We start from the raw sequence: 25,168 nt of genomic DNA, 5'->3' as shown, positions 1-25,168 counted from the left end.
GTATTGGGATCCTGACTATCCACTGTTGCTTTGTACATTTAGAAACTGATTAGTAGACCATGGGCTCTCTTTTTTTTAATCTTAAAAACGCTCAGGTCAGGTCAGCCCTGCTGGTAGATCTCTGTTGTAGAACTGGTATTGGAGGTAAGATATACAAAAATGGATAAAAGCTTTTAAGGCCCCTCCAGACCTCCTTTTTATTATGCATTTGTGGTGTTTTAAGCTCATGATGGTATTGGGCAGCTTACCATATTTTTCGCCCCATAGGGTGCACTGGCTCATAGAACGCACCTAGTTTTTTGGGGGGGAAATAAAGAAAAAAAAATTTATTTCCATGCTACCCTGCCAAACACCTGATTCGCCCAGCAGTGCCATAGTGGTGTGTGTGTGGGGGGAATGTGTCTTTGGTGCTGCATCAGGTGTTTGGCAGGGGTAGTGCTGCAGCAAAAGACCTGCATCTTTTCCTGCTGCAGACCAACTTACTGTAGCCAGGCAGTTGGAGATGCTAGACATCTCAATCCCGTTGCAAAAGGCTGGTTGCCAGTCACAAAACGCAGCTGGCGCCCAGCTAATTTTGAATGTTGTCTGGTTGTGGAGAAGGTACTGGAGCAATGTAGGACGCAGAATCTCAGAATACTGCAAATCGTGTGTGTTTGAATAGCCCACAATTAATTGCTGGTCACTTAAGAATCCTTCTTTTCCATATCCCCTCAAGGGCTTTGATTAAATTAAGCATAACGGCTTAAAATGAATATGGAAATCTTGACTGCTGGAACCTTGTGTGCTTGATTTCTATTAAAGAGTGTCTGCTTAAGGGAAATGGTGTTCTGCCAAATATCACTTCAAAAGCCATAAAGCTAATTTGTTTGCAGGTGGGTAGTTAAGATACTTTTTTCCTCCTAAGATGAAAACCTTGGACTTGGACTCAGAGTGGAAGCTGGGAACTGTGGTGCCCTTTTTGGGCAAATGCCGGCCATTTGTGGGCTATTGCTGCCAAAGGTGCACACCAAAGAGCTGGGTAAGAAGTTGATTTATTTCAGTTCGTATATTTATACCCTCCCTTCCTTCCTTCCTTCCTTCCCTCCAAAGAGCTCAGGGTGGTGCACATGGTTCCCCCCCATGCCTCATTTGATCCTCACAACCACCTGTGTGGTAGGTTATAGAGAGAGAGAGAGATAGGAAATGGCCCCAGGAACTCCCAGTGAGCTTCCTGGCTGACTGGGGATCTGAACCTGGTCTCCCAGACCCTAGGGCAGGGAAATGCTGAAAAAGAAGGGTTGATTGCCAGTCATGGGTCAGTCTGCTTTTGGTTTGGCCTGCCAGCTCACATGACTTCCCTTACCTTGGGCAACTATTGTGTTGTTCGGTACCACTTTAAGGTGGAAAATGTGCTAACAGATGGTCTCTAAGCTAGGAGTAGCAACAAAAAGGCCATGGCTTTGACTCCAGCCACTGTTCAACCTGAGCTATTTAAATAGTGGGCTCTGTTCATCTACCCATCCGCCTGCTGCCTTGTAAAACTTCCACATACACCCACATTTTAATTAGTTGTATTCCACTTATGAATCACTTTCAACAATGAAAACAGCTGTAAAAACAGCTATGCAATGTTGTATATAAAACAATTAGAACAATTTCACATACAAAAACGACTTGAGATCCAATACAGGCACAGGGTGGGATAAACACCATGCATGCGCTTTTAATTTCAGTCTCACTTCACGCTGCCTGGCTGTGACCCAATAGGTTGCTGATTGAAAGGAACTGAAAATAAAACAGCAGTCATCATGATGCCGAACTTCATGGTGTAGCCACAGTCAGAAAACACTGTATGCTTCTGATTACTCCAACTTAAAAAAGTTATCAAAAAGAGCTGCTAAATTAAACAAGAGCTTGGAGCACTTTCACCTTAAAGCTAAATGGGACAGAGCTTTAAGTTTAGGGGAAGAAATGACGTAAGTCAGGGAGGACAGGACTTGTGATGTGTAAAAGGATGAGCAGCGAAGGCGGAAAGTCTTTTCTCCTGTGATAACAGAATTCAGGATCATCTAAAGAAGTTGGCAGGCAGTAGGTTCAGGAAAGGCAAAAGGACATACTTCTTCACACAATGCATCATTAACTAATAAAGTTCATCACCACAAAATGCTGGTTGGATGGTTTTCTTAATTAGTTAAGCAAATATGATCAGGAAATGTCCACATTTAGAGGCAATATAGAGTGTGAATCATCTTAGAGCTGGGCACTTCTGGAGGCAGAAGGATGGCTTACCTTGGTCTCTATCTGATCAAGCAGGTTCAGACCAATGAGAGAGAGAGAGAGAGAGAGAGAGAGAGAGAGCGCGCACGCGCTGGTGTTGTTAAGTACTGCTTGGTACGTACTAAGTTGCTACTACTGCTGTTCACCTCCAAGCTGGGGGGTAGGTTGCTGAGTTATGGTGGAAGATTGAAAAGCCAATGGATCTGAATCTTGTCCTCTTTTTGCCTTCAGGAATTCTTTTTCCACAAGAACATGATCTCTCTTGGATTTTGCAATGTAATTAAAATATCAGAAGGAAACACCAGGTAAGATCTGGAGTGGATGGGAAGGTGGCCTGGGAAAAATGTCTGTATACTCCCCTGGCTCTTCCCACATATTTTTATATAACTTACAATGTCACCTGTGCTCTGTTTCCATCGTCTTATCCTTATCTCACATTGTTTATACTTATACTGGGGTTTAAGGACATAATATGCTGCTGTGGTCTGCATAACATTCTTAAGAAGTTGCAGGTGCATGAATTATTAGGAATAGCACAATGTTAGAAATTCCACAATGTTAGAAATTACAGCAATGATTATACTTGGTTGTGTGACTTCTGCTCTGCACCTACTGCTCCCTGGATCTGTGTCTCCTCCTGGTGCATTCCAGTTTTGGCCTAGCATTGTACCTTCTAGAAGTTGGAAGTGCAACCCCAAAATCCACACTACTAGTGCAGAAAGTAGAAACCTGAATATTCAGTGTTTGCATTGTGTAAAAAGAGGCAAAAACAGTAGAGCAAACCTTTGCTTGGTGTAGCTGGGTTTTTTAGGGCTGTTGTGCACTGCCCTCCTTGGTCACATGCTGCCACACCAAGTCCAAGGTCTACCAGCTGCCACTTGTCCTATGCAGTACTACCCACTAGGAGGTTGATTCTCCTTTGTCAGCCCTGTTTAAATTAACAGTATTACTATTTTGTAGTTCCTCTTTTATTTCAAGAGGGTTTGTCCAGGTGAACACCCTGATGGACTATGCCTTGTGTAAATTAGGGTGGATGGGTGGGTGCCGTTTGACATCAAAAGTCTTGGACCAGCTATTCAAAGAGTGCTGTGTTTGGGTTAGTCATTTATTCTCTGTGTTTCTTGATTTCCCCTTACTTCCTCTCCCCTCCCCTCTTTCCATCGCCTCCAAATTAAAATGTAGATAACAAAGCTTTCTACCTCATAGGATTTGTGTGAGGATTAAAGACTTTATTCTCATTAGCCTGATTCCTAATTACTTTAATTGTAGTTTGTGAAGTTCTTTGAAAACTGAAATCCCCAAAGTGCTAAGTGTTATTAACAGCAGGGAGGAGAGAAAGCACTTGATTGATATCAGAGCAAAAGCAAAGATTTTTTTAAGGGAGGTGGGTCTAGTAGAGTGAAGCCCTTTGCTTTAGGCCAGGGGTCTGCAACCTTTAAGACAAAAAGAGCCACTTGGACCCGTTTCCGAAGAAAAAACAACAACTGGGAGCCGCAAAACCATTGCGACATTTAAAACAAATATAACACTGCATACATTGTTTCTTAGCCCAATGTTATCCTCGTCATTATAAAAATAACTTTTTTGACACTTTTTAATTATTTTTTGTTTGACCCCTCAGAATTACTCCTCCTCATAGAAATAAACGTTATATTAACAAGTTACCTTTTTTTGAGTGTGTGTTCTTCACTCCCCTTCAAAACAGTAGCTGCAAATTGCAAAGCAATAGCAGCAAATCAGCCAGCGGCAGCCTGTTGGGGCGGCAGCCTGTTGCCCGAAGCACAGGGAGCCCTCTGGAGGGCTCCCCGTGCTTCAGGCGAGTGTCTGCAAGCCTTGCGCGCCTGGCAGGAGCTCCCGTCGGGCGCGCAAGGCTTGGGGCGGCAGCCTGTTGCCCGAAGCACAGGGAGCCCTCCGGAGGGCTCCCCGTGCTTCGGGCGAGTGTCTGCAAGCCTTGCGCGCCTGGCAGGAGCTCCCGTCGGGCGCGCGAGGCTTGGGGCGGCAGCCTGCCGCCCAAAGCACAGGGAGCCCTCCGGAGGGCTCCCCGTGCTTCGGGCGAGTGTCTGCAAGCCTTGCGCGCCCGGCAGGAGCTCCCGTCGGGCGCGCAAGGCTTGGGGCGGCAGCCTGTTGCCCGAAGCACAGGGAGCCCTCCGGAGGGCTCCCCGTGCTTCGGGCGAGTGTCTGCAAGCCTTGCGCGCCCGGCAGGAGCTCCCGTCGGGCGCGCGAGGCTTGGGGCGGCAGCCTGTTGCCCGAAGCACAGGGAGCCCTCCGGAGGGCTCCCCGTGCTTCGGGCGAGTGTCTGCAAGCCTTGCGCGCCTGGCAGGAGCTCCCGTCGGGCGCGTGAGGCTTGGGGCGGCAGCCTGCCGCCCAAAGCACAGGGAGCCCTCCGGAGGGCTCCCCGTGCTTCGGGCGAGTGTCTGCAAGCCTTGCGCGCCTGGCAGGAGCTCCAGTCGGGCGCGCGAGGCTTGGGGCGGCAGCCTGCCGCCCCAAGCACAGGGAGCCCTCCGGAGGGCTCCCCGTGCTTCGGGCGAGTGTCTGCAAGCCTTGCGCGCCCGGCAGGAGCTCCCGTCGGGCGCGCGAGGCTTGGGGCGGGAACAAAGGAAAATGCGCCTCCTCCCCTCGCCTCCACCCCGGAGCCGCGGCAAAGGCGTTAAAGAGCCGCATGCGGCTCCGGAGCCGCAGGTTGCCGACCCCTGCTTTAGGCTCTGGATAACATGGGCCACTTTCCACCCTACTGTGTAACTCCTTTTCAAAGTGGGAAGAACTCTGGAACAAAGATAAATGAATTTTGCTCCAAGGAAATCGTCATTAGTTAACCACATTTTGCAATCTAAAGCTAAATTATGCAAATGTGTTTTCCTTAATAATGGACATTTTGAATGCTGTTTTAGCACCTTAAAATCAGAAGAATTGTGTTTGACTAGTAGTAAAGCAAACATCGCCCTCAAGATTCCAAAGATCAAGAAAGTGAAGGTTCTAGAGTTACTTCCCCCCACCACAAACCACCCTTTGGCTCTAAAACCCTCCAAGGCAGTTTACCAAAAAGACCTTGACACAATTACAAGAGGGCATTCCATATGTTTTTGGAGTACAACTCCCATTGTTTCTGACCAGTCCTGCTGGCTAGGGCTGATGGGATTGTAGGCCAACAATATCTGGAGGGTACCACACTGGGTGAGCTAGATAGGTCAAGTCAAGCTGGGAGACTGTCTCCCCTGCCCTGGCTTGAAACAACAAGAGTTAAAGGCTCATATATAACACTAAACTGTGGTTAATCTAAAACAGAAGCAGTAGCTTTTGGTCCCTTGTGGCTGTGCTGAAGCAGGAGGAGTGAATGCATCCTTTAAAAGCCTGACTGAATAAAAATATATATTTTGTCCTAAAAGAGGGCGTAGTTTAACCTCCCTTGGAGCACTGCCATCAAGAATGCCCAGTCCAGCATCCTCATCCTTGGTGCAGTTCCTCCAAAGATGATTCTAATTGATGAAACAGGGATCAGGCCAATGGTCCATCTAGTCCCATATTCTGTTCTTGTGGTGGCTAACCAGATGCCCCAATGGGAAGCCCATAAGCAGAACATGAGCACAGCAGCTCTTTGCCCACCTGCAATTCCCATAAACTGGTATTCAGAGGTATTCCTTCAGACCTCCTTTTTTGTTACATTTCTAGGCACAGGTCCATGTCTGAGTGTTTTTGTGGTGGTGCTTTCCCCAGGAATACCCCATGTTTTACTGCCCAATCGGGACAAATGGCAGTCGGGTTTTCTACAGATTGCCATTTCTTCCGATTCAGCAGTAAAATGCAGATTTTCCCAGGGAAAGCGCCAGGACAAAAGAAACCCACTGACAGAGAGCTTTAGAGGTTAGCCTTGTGCCTCGAAAGTGAGACACAAAAGGAAGTATGGATGTGTCCTTTGTGCCAGTTGAAAGCCAGTGCAATTTTAACAGTTGGGAAGCAATATTCCAGAACTATTCTGGTTCCAGCATTTTGTAGCAGCAGGTATAGATTCAAAACCCTTTTTAATGGCAATTCAACATTGGTAAATTAGATACTATAAAGTACATGTATAGATTTTGCAAGACAAACGGGGGGGTGGTCATTGCCTTCTTGGCCTTGCTTCTGAGGTTTCTGGCTGGAATTTTTTGCTACCTGTTGTGGTGATGGCCACTACTTTATTTGCCATTAAAAATGAGTTGGGCAAATACAGTGAGGTCAGTTCTATCCAGAAACAGCCTATATTTGATACCAGGTACTATGAAAGGCAGCAGGGGGTGGCTGTAACGTCCAGTTTGGCAAGGAACTGTTAGATACTGAACACTGGATTAGATTGGCTTTGCTGTCACTTAGCAAGATGGTTCCTAGATACTGAAGAGGAGCTGTGGCATCTTGTATTTAGTTTAGAGCAGGGTGAGAAAAAAATGAGCAAGCAATAGATATAAATATTAATCATCGTTCAGCAGGTTCTGCATGCCTTCACATACCCTCCTTATCCTATTTATGGACAAGCAAGAGGCATTATCAGAGTTGAAGGACACACTCCAAAACCTACTGAAGAAAAGTGTGAATCAGTGATGGGTGAAGCAAGGGGAGAGTTTCAAGGGCCAGGGAGACACGCCTGAGGGACCAGCTTTGACTCCCCATTCTGAGGTTCCTTACCCTGCTTTAGAGATTGGGAATGGACCTTGGTTTGACTGCCATGTTCTGGGCAGCTGGGGGGGGGGGCATTTTCAGCTCTTAGGAATGTCACAGATACGGGCATCCCATTATTAATCTCATATATGAACTTTCTCTCTCTCAGGTTCAGAGGCTGGCTGGTAAGAAGACTCTGCTGCTTCTTCACAGTGTGTGATTGGAAAATTTCTGCTGATACCCCCAGTGATCTCCAAAAAAGAATCTTCCACAGCAAGAGGTACTGCTGTTCAGTGGAGGTTGGCCCATTTGAGCAAACGGGGCGCTAGCTCATCCTCAGCCTGCCCTCATTCAGCCCCCACCTGCTTGTCTTTTATTTACATCCAGTCCAAGGGATGACACTCATTGCTTGTTAGTTTTCTCTCTTCAGTCTCAGTGTTGCCCTTGTAGAATTCAGCAGGGAAGATGGTCACAAAACTAGAATGAGTTGGCTCTGCCTGTTATTGCCTCTGGCTCCTGGCCTTCTGCCCTACCAGTCCCAATGGCCACCAGTCACCTCTGCTGCTGTTAACTTGGGGCACTCTGGAGGTTGAGCAGCCTTTCTGCCTTCTGATGTTAGGTTTGGTAGCATTTTTCTGGGGGGGGGGGAAATAATTTTTATTCATTTTCCAATAATAATGAAAGAAACACATTCATATTAATAACAAATAGAGCCAAATCTTACCACATTCTAAAACAAAAAACAATACAGCCAATTATAGAGTCCAAATTAAATAATTTCAATGGGACTTCCCATGTTCTGGATTTCAAGAGCCAATGCCCATCGTTTATTTTCTCTTTCTTCTTTGTTACTTCCCAATTTTCCAATCCTGATACTGACCATCCTCCTTTCTCAGTCAGTCGCTGGTATAACTATCTTGTTTTGTTTAACGATTCCATATTTCTGTAATCACGTAGGAGGCAATTTTTTTCCATATTGTTCTCAGTTATAATATTTTGAAGCACAGTCCACTTTCGATGACCCCTCCTTTCTCTGCTGATGTTCTGCTGATTCTTGCTGTAAAAGGCTATGGGCTTCCATCCAAGGTTTATTTCTAAATACGCTGATGTTTCCAATGCACCATTGGGGTGTACTTCACAATCAGTAAGTTACATAAAGATTGTTTCCGGTTTCCCCATAAAATCCCACGGCAGCTCTCCGGGGCCCTCGGACAGCTGGCAGACATCCAGAGTTTACCATCACTCTCTTTTCAAACCCTATGTGATAATATTCCATGCAAGCAAATGCATCTTTTGTAAAGTACATCGCTTTTGTAGTTCAAATAAAAAATATCTCCAACCTCCCTCTGGTAAGGGAGACTGCTTTTCCTTTTCCTTTCCTTTTTCTTTCTGCATCACAACTGCTGCCGTCGCCATCTTCCCTCCTCGGCCCGAGCCCCTTTCGTATCTGATCCTACTCTGCCAAATTTGATTAGGGCTCTCCACCAAGGACTGTGAAGCTATTACATCCAATTAGTTTTGCACCTCCTGCCTTTCCTTTGGATAATTACTTCTTTCTTGGTGAGGTTCGCCAAATCATGAAATAGCGGCTATAACAAATACAAAAATATGGCAGCCGCTCACCTCATTCATCAAAATGCCAAGATGAGAGTCTTTTTGAAGTCCAGAACTTGGCCTCCAGCGATTGTGTAATTTGGCAGATTTTTCTTTTACCTCTTTCCATCCAGAACATGCCTGTTTCTTTTGTCCAAATCTTTTTAATTTTTAAAAAACAGGGATTCCCGGCTGATGAGACTGACTATGGAGAGTTGCCAGATTTGTGCCTTGGGCATCACCTAGCGTCCCTGCCTCCACATCTTGTTGTGGAGCGCAGATAACGGATGATCTGTGGGTGGCGCAGCCCCCCACCCCACCCGGGGGGGGGGGTGTCAGCAGAGCCAATTATCCTCATATTAACTCTGATTTACTGGCATGGCTGGGAAACAGCCATATCTTTGGAAACAGATGTATCTTTGGAAACAGACGTATCTCACCGCCAGAAGCCGGAAGTCTCCAGGTTGGATAGCATTTTAGTAGCCCCCATGGCACTTGGCAGTGAGAAGCAAAACCACCTGTGCTGCATTTGCTGATGGGCTTGACAGTTCAGCTGGTAGAAACTCAGTGTCATGGGTGCAAGCAAAAAGATTCCTGCATTGCAGGAAGTTGGACTACATGACCCTTGTTGCCCCTTCCAGCGCTACAGTTCTATGATTTCTATGATCTGAGATAAAGTTGTGTGTGATGCATGCCTACTGGCTAGCATCCATACCACCACTTTCCTTTCTACACTGGCCTGCGAGCGCTCCAATTGGAGAACAGCCTTTACCATATGTGTCATGGACTTTGTGGGTTTTTTTATGAAATATTTATTAAAGTTTTACAAAGACATAAGTACAAAAATACATGAAAAAATAAAAATACAACATACATAAGACAAAAAGAAAATAAGAAAAAGTTAAAAACAAATCCATTTTTTATAACTTTAAACTCATTTGCTTGTCTCCTTGACCTCCTCTCACCTCCCCTTTTTGTATCCCATTTACATAATCAAATCAGCAAATCCTTACCCTCATTCATTGTCTTAACTCTATATCTTAACATATTATAACTCTATATTTCCAACCATTATCAATTCATTTTTGCATATTCTTAATAACTTTGTTGCTAATGCCACTTATTTTCAATCGAACATCATTTTAACATTCATTAATTTTACAGTGTTTCTGCAAATAGTCTTTAAATTTCTTCCAGTCTTCTTCCACCAACTCTTCTCCCAGGTCTCGGATTCTGCCAGTCATTTCTGCCAATTCCATATAGTCCATCACCTTCAAATGTGTCATGGACTTTGAGGACGCTCAAACTCAGAACAAAGGGAGAATCATGCTAAGAGGAAGACACGTTTGGCAAACACTCACCATGATCAACTCCTGCCTGGAAACGTATGTTCCCACTGTGGAAGGACATGTGGATCCAAATTGGTCTCCACAGTCACTTATGGACTCGCTGTTAAGACTGTGTTCATGGAAGACAATCTTACGCAGCTATGAGTGATTGCCAAAGAAGAAGAAGAAGATTCCCAGAACAGCCTACAACTTTTAAAAAAGAGAGAGTAAAGAAGAACTTTTTTTAGCGTAGTATACAGACACTGTTCATCAGACAAAATGTATCTGACATGTTCATGAATATATGTAAGATGCATTTATAAATGTAGGTACACAACCTTGAGAGGAAAACAACAACAGTTGGAAGAAAAGGACAAGACCTGAGATCTAGCGTGGGGGGCCACTAGGGGGCGCATCAGAAGATGGCTGACAATAACATCTCTCTGACCCACACGAGGTAATTTTGAGGCTGTGATGGGAGTAAATAGCCTCCCTACCCCCCCCCCCAGGATTGTGGGGTGGGACTGCCCTTGCCTTCTGTGCCCTATACCACCCCCGAATTTGTGGGGATAGGGGCACTAGGCACAATGCCCTCCTGTGGGATTTCGGCGCTCCTGGACGCCATCTCTGATCCGCGCCACTAGCTGCAAGAACTTCAAAAGAAACAATTTGGATGAAGCGAATGCACATATTTCAAAAAAGAAGGGGGAGTAAAGACTGCTAACAGAAGAGATTTCTGATAAAACAAGAAGAGTCGAAAGAGCAAGTATAAATCACGAGAAGATACGCCAAGACTCGGTATGGCAAAGGGACTGATGGGGGAGGGGGGAAAAACCTTACTTTCTTTCTTATATGTGATTAAACAAGACCCCCCCCCCCCACACACGTCAGAAATGTCGTTTTAAGGACTTAAGCTGTGGATTTAAGGCTGTGTGGAGATAAACTTTCGAACCAAAGCATGTTTTGAGAAAAGCGTGGAATGTATAAGGGCTTTGGAATGACGCAGTTAAAAGTGCCGTCGCCATATTGGAAAGTTCTGTCGGAGGACTTAAGTCTGAGAGGAGAAATAGAGCTGTTTTTATATTGTGGGTGAAACTCCTCAGTGGGACTTAAGAACGACAGTTCTGTAATTAATGATGGAAAGAGCGCTGTTATCTATGAAGGCGATGATATGTGGAAACCATCTCGATTCGAGGATTGGAAGAACGGAAAAATTCACACAGGATTATTATTGGTGTTTATCGGCTTAAGGAGACTATCAGAAGAGATTATAAAGAAAAAAGAGAAAATATATGAACAAGAAGTGATGTGGAAACAGCAAGATAAGACTGGATAGAATTATGAACTTTGTTTGGACTGATTTGGACATTAACGCAGTAGCAAGAAGATGATCAGAATCCCCCTTCGGATCTTGAAATATGGGTCCCCTCAACAAAATTTAAAATTCGGCTTTGTAATTCAGAATTTATGTGATGTGATTTGATTTGATTTGATTGGCCGGTTAATAAAAATTATTTTTTTAAAAAGAAAATACCTGAGATCTAGCGTTTGACTTGTGAGGTGAACGTGATAACTGCTACACTACGGAAACAACGTTTGACTTGTAAGACATGAGCACATAGAGGTTTGCAAAGCCAGGCTCAAGTGTGCGTGAACAGCCTGTTGAGACATCACATCTATTTTTACCCTAATGTGCAAAATTGTGTTCTGTCTTCCCAGTTTTTAGAGTAGGGGGCTTCCAGAACATTCCATCCACCACACATGTCCACACACCTCATGCTAATTAATGCAGAATAATGGCCATCTGGTATACACTTTTCACCTAACCCCTAATATAGATGCTAAAATCATAGGGATATCAGAAGAGCCTCACTGCTAGTCCAGCCTCCTGGTTCCCACTGTGGCCAAACAGGTGCCTCTGTGAAGCCCACAAGCAGGGCAGCTGGAGGTGGCTTAGAGCTATCATGGCCAGTAGCCTGCATAATTCAGTTTTCCACCATTTGAATCTTGCCATCTGTTCCCACTGCCCTTCACCACCACATTGTGGCTGTGAATAGGCTAACTGTGTGCTGTGTGAAGAAGTTCTCCACCCCACTTTCTTCACACACAGCCCAATTTTTATACGTAGATCATGTCCCCTTGTATTTTTATGTTGTGAACAGCCCTGAGATCTACAGATGAAGGGTTGTAAACAAATTACTACTACTACTTATTTTTTTTCTAAATTAGGAAGCCCCAAATGTAACCTTTCCTTATAGGGTAGATGCTCCTATCCACTAATCCAGAGGTTTTCAGCCTTTTTGAGTCCACAGTTTCCTTGACTAACTACATTTTTTGTGGCTTCCTTGTGGGGAAACATGCTCTGAGCTTGAGAAGCCCAGTTGTGTTGCCCCTTGCCTGCAGAGCCGGCAGCCCCCTCCCTTTTTTGAATACCCTCCCTTGTGGAGTGTTCCCTCAGCCTCTCCTCTCCCCTCTCCTTAGGAGTCCTTTCAGCAGCTGTGCCTGGTCTCTGAGCCACTCCCTGCCCCAAAGAGAGGTGCCTCCTCATGCCTGTCCACAGGGGCCTGGGAAGAAGATGCCCCCAACCTTAGCAGCCCACTGGAGACTGGCCAAAGGTGAATGTGAAGCCAGTACCTTATTCACCTTGGTTTGGCAGCAGTGGGCTCTGCCGGGCTGCCAGGTGGAAAGGCTACCCTTCAGTGTCGGGCACTCTGCTCCCAGGCAGGCATGACACACAGCAAACACAAGAAAGCCCGGTGCAATGCCTGCCCAACCTCCCACTTGTCTGTCTGTACCCAAAGTAAAGGGCTGGTGGACTGGCTGATTAGGCTCCCTCACCTACTTGAGACTGCTTCAGCTCCTGGCAACCAGCACGCCTTGGCCAGCTCCAGAGTCACCATTCACCTGGGGAGCTTGTAGCCAGGGCTGCTGCAACAAACAGCTGTGCAACCCTTTGGGAGGCAGATAATGTGAGAGTGCATCAGAGGAGGGAGGGAAGGAAAGAGGGACAGAGGCCAGTGTTGCCAACAGCACCCCAGGGCGCCAAGGCACACTGGTTGAAAACCACTCCACTAATCCTTTCATTCATAAGCATGCATTGAAGTGGGAGGGAAATCTACCCCTCTGACCACTCTTAAATCCCTCTCTTTGTGAGGACAAAAGACCGCTGAGAGGTAACTCCTGCTTATGCTTATAAGGCAGCCCTTCAAAGTTCCAGTCCCCCTTTCCTGTCTCGTGTGCATACTCAAGATTGCTTAATCCACGTTAGTTACCTTTTGGGAACATTTTAGCTATCCAGGCAGTTTCTGATTTTCTTAAAGCCCCAAACATTCTTCCTAGTTAACAGACCTCTCTACCTACATGTTTGCATGTGCACAGACACAGCTGGACCATCCTCTCATTCAATTTTGAAAAATCCGCTGTAGTGCTTCTTGTCTCTCAGGATAAAGACAGAGGAACTCTATTTGGAAACCAGGTATTATTCACCTTCAGTTTGCTTTGTGATCTCAAAGTGCTGGATGTGAATGCACACACTTCCCCATCTGTTTTTTGAGGCTGAGTGGGCCATGCCTTCCTCTGGGGTCAAATAAAGAATTGCACCAAGCAGTGGTTTGTCAGCAGTGGTTCTAAGTTACTGTGGTACAACCAGGCAAGCACTCTTGTCTAGATCCTTCAATCTGTACCTACATGGCGCTTCAGCTCTCCTTTCCCCCTCCCTCCCCCTGGGTCCCTGTGCCTTACTCTTCTGTAAACTACCTGCAAGTCTCTCTTTGATGTCAGGCTGCTGAGTTGGGATGACCAAAGCATTTTGGTGTGCAGAGCTGTTGGAGGTGTATAAGGCTACAACCCAAGACTTGCCAGTAATAACAGAAAAGTATATATAAAAATGGCTTGCTTCCAGTAGAGTTTTTTCAGGCAAAGCTGCTGGGATTCCTTGGAGTCTGAGGGCGTTTTTTGACAAGTGATGCTGAAAACGCTTTTAAATAAGGATTGTGTCCCTTGTGAATGGGTAATGTACTACAGAGGGTGGGGGAGAGTACATTCTAACTTGTATAAGTTTTTACTAATGTAAGAAATGTAAAGGGGGGAAACCCTAAATGGTTTGAGAGTTGGAAATGGCACAGCTGTGAACCTCTGAAGACGACAGCCTGTTTCAGTGGGTTCAAGTTGTGGACCTCCCTCGGGCAAATGGGCTGCATCAAAAGGAAGTAAAGAAGCCAGCAACACGAGATCCCTATAGTGTGCCTTACAGTCCTTCCCATGTAGCTATAGAATCATAATTTGGAAATGTATATATTTCTTCATTTGGGGAAATAAATCTACATTAACAAGTAGAATTTTTGTTATGCAGATTACTCCGCCAAATTAGAACAGGAGGTGGCAAAATTCTCAAGGTCCAGAAAAAAGAAGGAAAGTAATAAAAATCTTACAGTGGTACACTGGGTGCTCTGAGTTAAGAAGACCATATATCAAGATCTTTTTTTAAAAAAAATATCATATTTTATCACAAGGTTTTCTGAACCAGAATGCACAGCGTAAAGGTTCATACAGCCTTTGTGAACTTACATATGTACAAAAAAAAGTCCATGGGGAGGTACACCCAACAAAATACTGTACAACACTAGTATAAAAAAACTTTGCAACAAGTGCATTCAGTGTTATTTAAATCACAATGCCTGATTCAGAAATTGAACAAAGGAATGCCATAATACATCACAAAAGTTTTTTCAAAATGGAATATATTGTGCACATAGATAGTATTGGCCTTATGTCTTATTAGTATTAAAGCTGATACTCCATTTTGTAGGACATTGAAATATTTCTGGTTATCAAGATCTTTCCAGCCCTGACTTTTCAGTTTGTGGAGTCTTCACAGCAAAGTTCACAACACGTTAATAATAATGCACCTTATTTTTTTTTTATTGTTTCGTGGCACAATATTGTTTTATTGGGAGAGGCACAATATTGCAGAGGCAGAATTTCAGTAAGTCCCTGAGAAATCAAAGTTCCTTCAAAGTGGATGGGACTGTTACCTCACTTTTTTGGTTGTCAACAGGATTCTGTAAGGCAGCCAAGAATATACCGTATTTTAAAATACAGCTTAGGTCCAGGCTATTTGGAAGACCATATATGAGCCTGCCCTGGTTTTGAAATCTTGGCGTGGGGGTGGGGGGTGGGGGGCTTCTGTTGTTTCCACCACACTCTCAGGCACACATGGAGGGATGCAGAAGGAGGCCGTCTTGGTGGTGCCTTCCAGACTCTGGAACTCCTTCCTTTGGAACTCTGGCTCCCTCCTAGTTGTCCTTCTGCTAGCAGGTGAAGTTCTTTTTACTCTAACAGGGTTTTAGGAACTGACTGCTTTTAATGAAAGGGCTGGTGCCATGCTGCTTCTATTGTGGATTATCTGTATGTTTTTTTTAAAGGAAAGATAAATAGTTTTAATTTTATCTGTAAGCCACCTTGATTCCCTGTTAGGAAAAAAGGTGGGATATAAATAAATAAATATGTAACATAATAATAACTACAGCAATAATAATAAAGGTTGTATACACAGAGATAGATTGGGATTTGTATGGCACATACATGGGAATTATCCTTCCCATAACTGTTCGCAAGGCAAGTCTGTATCTTGCTCTTTCATTCACTTGTTATTGTTTTTCTGCATTAAGTGCCCAGAGCAGTTAATGAGAAAGAAGAACTGATATCTTAATTTGTAATTTCATGAACATGACCAAGAGCTGGGCTCGCAAAACAACAAACAAACATAATGCTGACACGTTCTTGTATCCAAATTTCAGTTTATCATCAAGTTTTAGAGGGATGTATTTGTGTTCTGAAATTTGTGCATCATCTACAAGTATCCTTTTTGACTGCCTAAATCCTTCATCAAGTTCTCATCGGAAGAAACATATGTTTTTATTCTCCTTTTTGTCTGTCAAGGGTACAGGACATTGTGTGTCAGAAAGTGCCTCAGAGCAAGGGGGATGCGCCGGAGACCAGCATGCCAGTCCCACAGTGGATGCAGAGAATTCACAGCATTCTCTGCCAGATACAGTCCTCTGTTTCACCTCTCCTACTGAGGTATGGGATTGCAAAGGAGGGGGTTAAATGGGTGTGTGTGTATGCTTACAGAGATTACATACCATGCATTTCAAGGACATTTCCTCTCTCTCCTGGGAAATGTAGTACACCCCTCACAGAGTTAAAATTACCAGTACCATTAACATGCTACAGTTCCCAGGTTTCTTTGAGGGTATACGTGTATGTGTGTTTTAAATGTGTGGTGTGTATGCAATCAAATATGGAGTTGTGGAACATAATCTGTGGCTTTGACCACCTCTCTTTTATTTTAAAAAAGCTCAAGACAGGTAACAACAAAATTGAAATGAATTTAAAAACTGTAAAGCTCAGTTACAAAACCATTAAAACAGCAAAAACAAGAAATATAATACACCAGGAGCAGCAGTTCAGTGCACTGAAACCAACAAGCTTAAATAATCGTGCCATCAAAAAGCTGCCTTAAAAAGGAAGGTTTAACTAGCTTCCAAAAGACCATTAGAGAGGGGCTAGACATGACTCCCTGTTCTTCCCTTCCCCAGCAATGTGGCCAGAAGACCCTGTAAAGTTGCCAGTTTTGCAGGAAGATTAACCTGCAACTCCAGTAAGTTTCTGTACATGGAATGTGAGGGAGTCATCTTGTCCATTGCCTCAGGCAGCAAAATGACTTGGGCTGACTCTGTATCCATTTTTCACATATCAGTTGGCTTGCTGAGATCCTATGGTAACATTTCTAGACAGCCAGTTCCTGCGGACTGCTGACTCAGGTTTGTTGCTGCCCCTTGTGGCCCAAATAATGCACAGCATAACCCACCCAACAATCCCACATGGCTGCAAAATGCAGAGGGCAATTGGTAGTGGCACGCAAGAGGGTTTTCAGGATAGCTTGTCTGCCACCACCGTGCTCATGGAGAGTGCACTTGCTGCTAAACTTCTAAGGGACCCCACACTTCCTGGCAACCTGCTCTGAAAACCACTTTGCTAGAGGTTTTAATTTGCTGATACAGATAGGTAGCCGTGTTGGTCTGCCATAGTCAAAACAAAAAAAAATTCCTTCCAGTAGCACCTTAAAGACCAACTAAGTTAGTTCTTGGTATGAGCTTTCGTGTGCATGCACACTGTGTATCTGAAGAAGTGTGCATGCACACGAAAGCTCATACCAAGAACTAACTTAGTTGGTCTTTAAGGTGCTACTGGAAGGAATTTTGTTTTGTTTTAATTTGCTGAGTTTGGGAGATTTGTCAGTGATACCTTTTCTGTGCTGGCTCTTGATTCTCCTTCAGTTCATGTTGGGAGTGTAATGCTAATATTTTCCGCTGAACCCATATTTTGTAGCTTTTAAAAGAATGTACCTCTCTTAGATCTCCCCCCCCCCAAAAAAACACATGGTGTATCATAGAATCATAGAGTTGGAAGAGACCACAAGGGCCATCGAGTCCAACCCCCTGCCAAGCAAGAAACACCATCAGAGCACTCCTGACATATGGTTGTCAAACCTCTGCTTAAAGACCTCCAAAGAAGGAGACTTCACCACACTCCTTGGTAGCAAATTCCACTGTCGAACAGCTCTTACTGTCAGGAAGTTCTTCCTAATGTTTAGGTGGAATCTTCTTTCTTGTAGTTTGGATCTATTGCTCCTTGTCCGCTTCTCTGGAGCAGCAGAAAACAACCTTTCTCCCTCCTCTATGTGACATCCTTTTATATATTTGAACATGGCTATCATATCACCCCTTAACCTCCTCTTCTCCAGGCTAAACATGCCCAGCTCCCTTAGCCATTCCTCATAGGGCACCGTTTCCAGGCCTTTGACCATTTTGGTTGCCCTCAGTGTCCTTCTTGAACTGTGGTGCCCAGAACTGGACACAGTACTCCAGGTGAGGTCTGACCAGAGCAGAATACAGTGGCACTATTACTTCCCTTGATCTAGATGCTATACTCCTATTGATGCAGCCCAGAATTGCATTGGCTTTTTTACCTGCCGCATCACACTGTTGGCTCATGTCAAGTTTGTGGTCAACCAAGACTCCTAGATCCTTTTCACATGTACTGCTCTCAAGCCAGGTGTCACCCATCTTGTATTTGTGCCTCTCATTTTTTTTGCCCAAGTGCAATACTTTACATTTCTCCCTGTTAAAATAATATATTTTCTCCCTGGTGAAAATAATATATTTCAATAATTCAAATGCATAGTTCTATCTTACTCACCATGCAGGAGTGTGTTCACTACTAAATCTGGGGAGATAATTTCTTTCTGCCTATTACTTCTAGCATTTTCCCTAGTCTAAAGAGCAAAGAGGCCATCCTGTTGCTGTCTGAGGTTAGCTGTCCTGGTAAGCTCCTGGGCTGAACTGCAGCAGGATCTCACTTTGAGATTGTAGGATTTTGACCCCAGGTTTTCATTTTGCACGTTGCTGAGGGTACATGGGAGCAATATTGCCAGTAGGTGCCTGTTTGCATTGTCCTTTCTTTGCTTATGGATTGACTCTACACCAGCATGCGGCTGCCTTTCCAGATTGCCTAATGAAATCTGTGCTGTGGCGTTGAGCTCAGTGGAAGGATCTCAAGAGCCTGATGTCAACAACATCATCACCACCACTCTTTATTAGGGTTAAAGATCAGAAAACAGAAATAATAATAATAATGACATGTATAACTACATCAGCACCAAGGGGCTGATCTCATGGCCCTGAAGTTATTTAAAAAAATAAAAAAATGGATTATGACACTGTGATTATGTAAATATATTTTGTAATGCTATATAGGATATAGTTTATCAGCTCATTGGTCAGCAATTACTGTTTGACCTTGCAGTGGTGCTGTTGAATGACTTTGATACTTCATTTTAAGGAAGAGAGGGAATCTTTTGGTGACTGTGAAAACCTCTATCAAGAGATTAAGGAAAGGGGGGGGGGTTTCCTATAATTTATTTATTTATTTAAATGATTTATAGCCTCTTCATCAGTATTGATGCCAGGGTGGATTACAACATAAAGTAAAAAACAGCAACAACCAGAACAACAACCGCATTGATACATAAACCACAATGAAACACCCATATATTCAGAGCCCCTGTATATATAAGGTAAAGAAATCAGCTCCATGTAACTGTACAGTACTTTGATATAGTACCCTTGAGTGTATTTAAAAACGGCTGGGAGATTCTGGAAAAGGATTGATGCAAGATCCCCCCCCCCTTTATATCAATGATCTTTTGGTAAATCTTTGCTCATTGGCTTGTGGTTTTTAAAAAGAAAGTGAGGGGGTGAGAGAGAGGCAGCGAACTTCCTTCAGGAAGTCCTTTGAAACCTACAGATGAAAACCGCAGAGCATAAGAGGCTTCTTATTAACCCAGCACCTTTCATCAGCTTCAAATTAACACAAGTTAGGGACTAATAGGAAAAGCAGCGGCAGTGAGTGCATGCAGTTAACTCAGAGAAAGGGCTGATTAGCTCAGAAGTTCTCTTTCTCGTTTGGACGGGGTGGGAGTGATGATGGGGAATGAGCTGTCTGGCATGATTGTAGGTGGGGGTGCTGCCAACCATAGTGCTGGGGGCGGGGGGAAGGTAGTCTTTGATGAGAGAGAGAGTAGCTGCTCAGCTTAATGGGAATAGTCAAAGTTTTTTGGGTGGGGGCAGAGTTTTAGATATCCTGTTGCAGTTATGAAATACATAAAACATAGACAATATAATTTTTCAATAGCTATGACCATCTTTGGGACCTTGCCGAATCCCTCCTTGTTTAAATCAGATCAGAAAGCAGAAACTTGTACCATTTCAGATAATTTCATTTTTCTTATTTTTTTGTGTTAAAGAAATCATAGATTATTGGCTTGCACTTTTAAATTCTATACATTGTTAGGTGCTCTAAGGGTTGAATAGTGGCAATAATAATCTGTAACAGAAACCAGTAAGGTACCCTGGAAGAAGGCAACAGAGCTGTGGTTGCCTTTCTCACCTCTCCCCCCAAAGGCTTTGATTTTATGTTCCCATGCCACTTGGAGCCTCTTAAGAGTTGTAGTGATGCTTTGCGGGTTGTTTTTTAACCTTACTCCCACTTCTCCTCTACCTTCAGGCTCAGCCACTGGGTTCTGCTAAAACTTCTGAATCAAATGTTCCTTGGTGTGATAATCCACAACGGGCAACTGGAGATGGTGCGCAGGGCTGCTGAGGTGGTAAGGGATGCTGTTTCCTGGGTGGATGCAAGAGGGTTTCCAATTCCCAACAGTATTGATAGCTTCATTAATGTGTCACTCCAAAATTCCAGACCCTCACCCAAACTGATGGCAAAATTTAGTGCTAGTTTTGTGTTGTGTAGTGGTTAAGAGCAGTAGATTCGTAATCTGGTGAACCAGGTTCGCCTCTCCTCCACATGCAGCTGCTGGGTGACCTTGGGCTGGTCAGACTTCTTTGAAGTCTCTCAGCCCCACTCACCTCACAGAGTGTTTGTTGTGGGGGAGGAAGGGAAAGGAGATTGTTAGCCACTTTGAGACTCCTTAGGGTAGTGATAAAGCGGGATATCAAATCCAAACGCTGCTTCTTCTTCTCCTCCTCCTCCCAAACTGAGTAAGTTAATGAAGCTCGTATAACTGACCTTGCAGGAGGGGAATTATAATGTGAGAACCATATTTTGGGAATGTACATGGGCTTGGTAGGATGCTAGAACAACATGGGAGTGAGTGCCTGGTTTTTATTCCCATGTTGCCTCTTGCTCTGAAGACTCCTGTTCATGTGCATTCCTTTTTCTTTTTCTTTTGTTGTTCATCTGCGTGCAATCTCATTAACTCAGAGTAGATGATAAAAGCAAGAGCAAAGCAAAAAATAAAATAAAATATGGAAATAATGAGTGGGGAAGTAGAAACAAAAAGAAGAAAGAGAAAGAGAAAAATAAAATAAGATAAAAGAAAAGAAAACCTTAGCAAAAAAAATACATGCAAGCATCTTTCTTCTTTACTTTTTGTTAAACATTTTTTTTTATGTTAAAGTGTCTCAGTCATTCATTTCCATTCCCATGGAAAGCCCAAGATAGGTTCTCTATTATTGATAAATGTTAACCATATTCTTTCTTTTAACTTTACCTCGATTAATTCCCACCACCACTGCTCCATATTAAATAATACTAAATTTTTCCATCCATGTCTATATTAAAGCTTCTTCACTGTGATCACACATTGAATCCATATTATTTTTATTTTTCAGTATATGTCCACTTGCTCATGTCCAGTTCTGTATGTTCAGTTCCATTTCTTGTCGTATTCCACTTTTTGTATTCAATTTTTGTATTCAATTTTTATTTCTCATTATATGTCTGCTAAGTTCATGTCCACTTCCATGTTTTCAGTTCCATTTCCTGTTCAGTTTACAATGGTATTCCAATCTCTTTCTCTAGGACAGGGTTTCTCAAACTTGGGTCTCCAGCTGTTTTTGGACTTCAGTTCTCATTATCCCTGACCACTAGTCCTGCTAGCTAGGGATGATGGGAGTTGTAGTCCAAAAACAGGTGTAGACCCAAGTTTGGGAAACCCTGCTCTAGGACTTCCCATTTTCCTCCCTCCCTCCCATATTTTTCCAGAGGCAATACCATAATTCTAATAGCAACATTCTTTGAATTTGCTCTAGATTGTATGCAGTTCTTTCTCTCTGCTAACACTAAAGAAATCCCAAAGCTGCTCATGTGCATTCCTGAGTTTCTTGAACCTTTGAGTCCAGCTAAATGTGGGCTTTATTCCTCTTGCTTTTATGTTGGAGGTTTCATTGCAGGTTTTGCTGGCCAGGTGCCAGTCACAGCCTTTCAGCCTCACATCTGCGGTATGAGGGTCATGATGCTGACCTGCAAAGCTTCTTTAGGGTTTGCTAAGAGAATGTCTGGGAGGAGCCAAGCAGGTGCTCTCTAGATCAGGGGTCAGCAACCTTTTTCAGCCGTGGGCCAGTCCACCGTCCCTCAGACCATGTGGTGGGCCAGACTATATTTGGGGGGAGGGGAATGAACGAATTCCTATGCCCCCCAAATAACCCAGAGATGCATTTTAAATAAAAGGACACATTCTACTCATGTAAAAACACGCTGATTCCTGGACTGTCCGCGGGTCGGATTGAGAAGGCGATAGGGCCGCATCTGGCCCACGGGCCTTAGTTTGCCTACCCCTGCTAGATGTTTTGGAGTGCAACTGCCATCAGTGCCAGCCAGCTCAGAAGTTGTAGTTCAAAATGTCTGCAGGGCAACAGGTTGGCTAAGGCTGCTATAGAAATCTGTTTAAGTGCTAAGTATTTTTTTTTACATGGTTAAGCATACTTTCTGCTTTTCAGAAGAAAAGGAAGCTTTTATTTTGCTATCCCTACTTATGCTATTTTAACTGTTCATGAGCCAAGTGTGGTTCCTGAGCCAGACCGCCCACCCCCCCAGCCTTTCGGATGCTCTGATGCCTCTTTTGTTACATGAACCTTTTGCACTGTACCCTCTTTGGAATATTGTGTATGTTTGCTGTTGCTTAGGGCTGTTGTTTTTCTCTTGCCTCCAGCCTGATGTTCCTGTGGTCTTTTTATCAACCCACAAATCTCAGTTGGACAGGCTGTTGCTTCAGCTCCTTCTCATCTCACAGGGCCTAGGCACACCCAGGGTCACTTGTGAATACAAAACCTATCCTTCAAAGTGCAGGTAAGATTTTAATCTGGAGTGCATTTTGAGATATGAGAACACGTTTTTCCACACATTTTTCTGGGATTCTCTCCCCCCCTTTCACTTTCAATCTGCTTGAGGGTATTTGGATTTAGTTTCATTCCAATATGCCATTTGCTAAGCCCTCCACTCTCTCGCTCAGCCCCTGACTTGAAATACATATTTCAGGATGGTTGTTAGGGTTATTGGTGTTATATATTTGAATTGTTTTGAATCCTGAAAAAAGAACATCAGCCTTTGCCATCCTGGTGTCCTCCACCTGGGAAGTCATAATCCAACACCTGGGAGGAGGCAACAGGTTGGGGAAGCCTGCAAACTCCCAGGAGAGACGTGTGGCTCTGGCACGCTGCGGGCCAGGCCCCACGGTAAATGCTGCCCCCAGCAGCGGGCCATTTTGTCACCCCCCTCAAGGATGATACCTGGGGTGGACCGCACTCCCCTTCCTACACCCCTGGATGTGCCTGGAAAGCATGGGTCCGAATGGTTTTCCCTTTGCCCTGCTCCTTTCCAGGGGAAAACCCACTTCTTAGCGATAGGTCGGAACAAATGGCAGTCCGTGGAAAACCTGAGTTGCCCTTTTGCTCTGAGCACTAAAGAGCGGTTTTTCCTGGGGAAAAGCAGCAGGACAAGAGGAAGTGTGGATCAGCCCAAAATTTCTATGCCTTGTGCTTTAACTACTATAAACTAGTCGAAGCAAGTATTGCCATAGATGGACATAGCTGCCCCTTTGCTTCCATTTGCTTGCTTGTGCTTTTCCTCATATTTGGGTGCCACCCCTCAGCTACTTGCTGGTTGAGGTTGTGTTGCATCAGCATTGCAAGGCCTAAAAACGCGCCCTGATAATTGTTGTCTAGTTTCTACTTGGCCATTCCAGGCTGAACTCACAAGGTATTGAGTATTGAACCCCAATACTTTCCCAATAAAGGCAACTTCTGAATCTGACCAATATGTTGTTATGCTCGAAACACGAACTCCCTCTTGGTCTGGAAAGGCAATTCCCTTTCCTCTTCTCCCAGGTGGCCTCCTGCCTTTGTTGCCATCTGACAGGGCTCCCTTCCAGAAAGAGTTTAGGTGGTGGAGAGAGAGAGGGAGAGATACTCTATTAAGAAAAGAAAAGTCCATGGTGGGAGAATGGAGGGAGAGAGTCTGCTTCGCCACCTCACCCTGAGGTTTAACCCAGAAAGGAGCCCAACTGCCCCCTCAGTGCAGTTTCCCCCATGCAGCTACGGAGGCTTGGCTTTCAAGGCTGCAATTGTATAGTTGCCAACCTAGTGCCCTCCATCTGTTTTGTACTACAACTCCCATCATCTCCAGCAAGCCATGGAGGGAACAACAAGTGGCATCAGGGTGGTGAAGAAAGGTTTGACGCTGGCAGTGTTTGTGAGTGAGGCCTTTCCCACTTCTGATTATCTCCCCTTTCCCCGCCCTTCAGTTTGATTCCTTATGGAAATTTCCCTTCCACTTGTTCTCAGTTTTGCAATTAGTGTGGGTGGTTCTGTCTTGAAAAAGCTTTTACCACTTCTGCTGATGCTGAGTGCCGTTTGGGTCTAATAAATCAGATTTCTTAAGTCTTATTAAATGAAATAACAATATTTTAATAATTTGTGGAATTTGCATAATTTGTTCTGCCCACAATAAACTTGTGGAATTAAGCTTTCCAGCTGGATAGATTTGGATATATGATTCTTTCCACCCAGACCTTTGCGTCCCCCCACCCCATCACAAATCTATTAATAACATTAGAAAATTGAAAAAATTGCATAAAGATAATGCTTTATTCTGTTTCTCTAAAAAGGCCCTGCAAACTTATTTAAAACATATACATGTTCTTATTTTTACACATATTTTTCTTCATCATGCAGAGTATTAAAGCTGCTGGAAGACCTCCTTGCTGTCATATTTTTCAGGTCACCTCCTCACCATATGTTTAAAGCACCCTTATTACACTCCATTAACAATCATGGCTCCCCCTAAAGAATGCTAGGAACTGCAGTTTATTACTGGTGCTGGGGGGCTTCTCCTCACAACTCTCAGCATACTTAAACTATGGTTCCCAGGATGGGGGAAGTGGTAAAAAAAAGTGCTTTGAATGTAGATGTGACCAAAGCTTATTTCCACAGCTAGAATTTTCTTTGCATTCTTTTAAAAAAAGAAAAGAAAAAGATGACTGTGGCTGACAGGATCATAATAACAATTTATTGTTTATACCCCACCCATCTGCCTGATGACGACGACGACGATAACAACAACAACACTACGATAAAATATCAGACATTAAAAACTTCCCTAAACATCCTAAGTTGCATCCCAGAGACCAAATCCTGTTCCTACACAGTAGGATGTGTGGAGGACCCAGGCTCTTAATAAACCAGCCCTGCTCTTGCTCCTCTTTGTACAGAACCCTGCTGGCGCTCCTAGGAGGGGTATTCCTGCCGCAAGGAGTGGAACAGGCCCGGGACAGTGAGCAAGGAGTCCTCTCCAGAGCTGTTTTGGCTTCAGTAAGTTTAGTGTTGGATCTTTGGAAGGAAGGGGAGTTCTGATTGCTATGGGCTGTGAGCACTGGGGGTGGGCGTTGGTGCTGAGGAGGAGGAGGAGACTCGGCTGAGAGTTTTGAAGTCGCTTCTAAGCACACTTGA

The 25,168-nt window shown here is 44.2% G+C and overlaps 1 protein-coding gene across 20 annotated transcripts in view; it reads left to right on the top strand.

The window, feature by feature from the left end:
- Positions 1 to 25,168, top strand: part of GPAT2 (glycerol-3-phosphate acyltransferase 2, mitochondrial) — an 88,701-nt gene that overhangs the window by 33,885 nt on the left and 29,648 nt on the right. For 19 of the 20 annotated variants that reach the window (XM_083753220.1, XM_083753222.1, XM_083753230.1 and 16 more), the window contains 7 exons: positions 905 to 1,018; positions 2,488 to 2,561; positions 7,052 to 7,162; positions 15,744 to 15,884; positions 19,932 to 20,031; positions 22,375 to 22,511; positions 24,931 to 25,030. In XM_083753220.1, coding sequence (XP_083609346.1) covers positions 905 to 1,018; positions 2,488 to 2,561; positions 7,052 to 7,162; positions 15,744 to 15,884; positions 19,932 to 20,031; positions 22,375 to 22,511; positions 24,931 to 25,030 — 777 coding nt within the window. Of the gene's footprint in view, positions 1 to 904; positions 1,019 to 2,487; positions 2,562 to 7,051; positions 7,163 to 14,689; positions 14,788 to 15,743; positions 15,885 to 19,931; positions 20,032 to 22,374; positions 22,512 to 24,930; positions 25,031 to 25,168 lie in introns of those variants that run through there. The other variant, XM_083753226.1, reaches the window with a different exon arrangement.

This window comes from Podarcis gaigeae (genome assembly GCF_964106915.1).
Source record: "Podarcis gaigeae genome assembly, chromosome: 8".
NCBI classification, from domain to species: domain Eukaryota; kingdom Metazoa; phylum Chordata; class Lepidosauria; order Squamata; family Lacertidae; genus Podarcis; species Podarcis gaigeae.
Note: the sequence above shows the minus strand (reverse complement) of the source record. Positions and strands in the feature narration are given on the sequence as shown.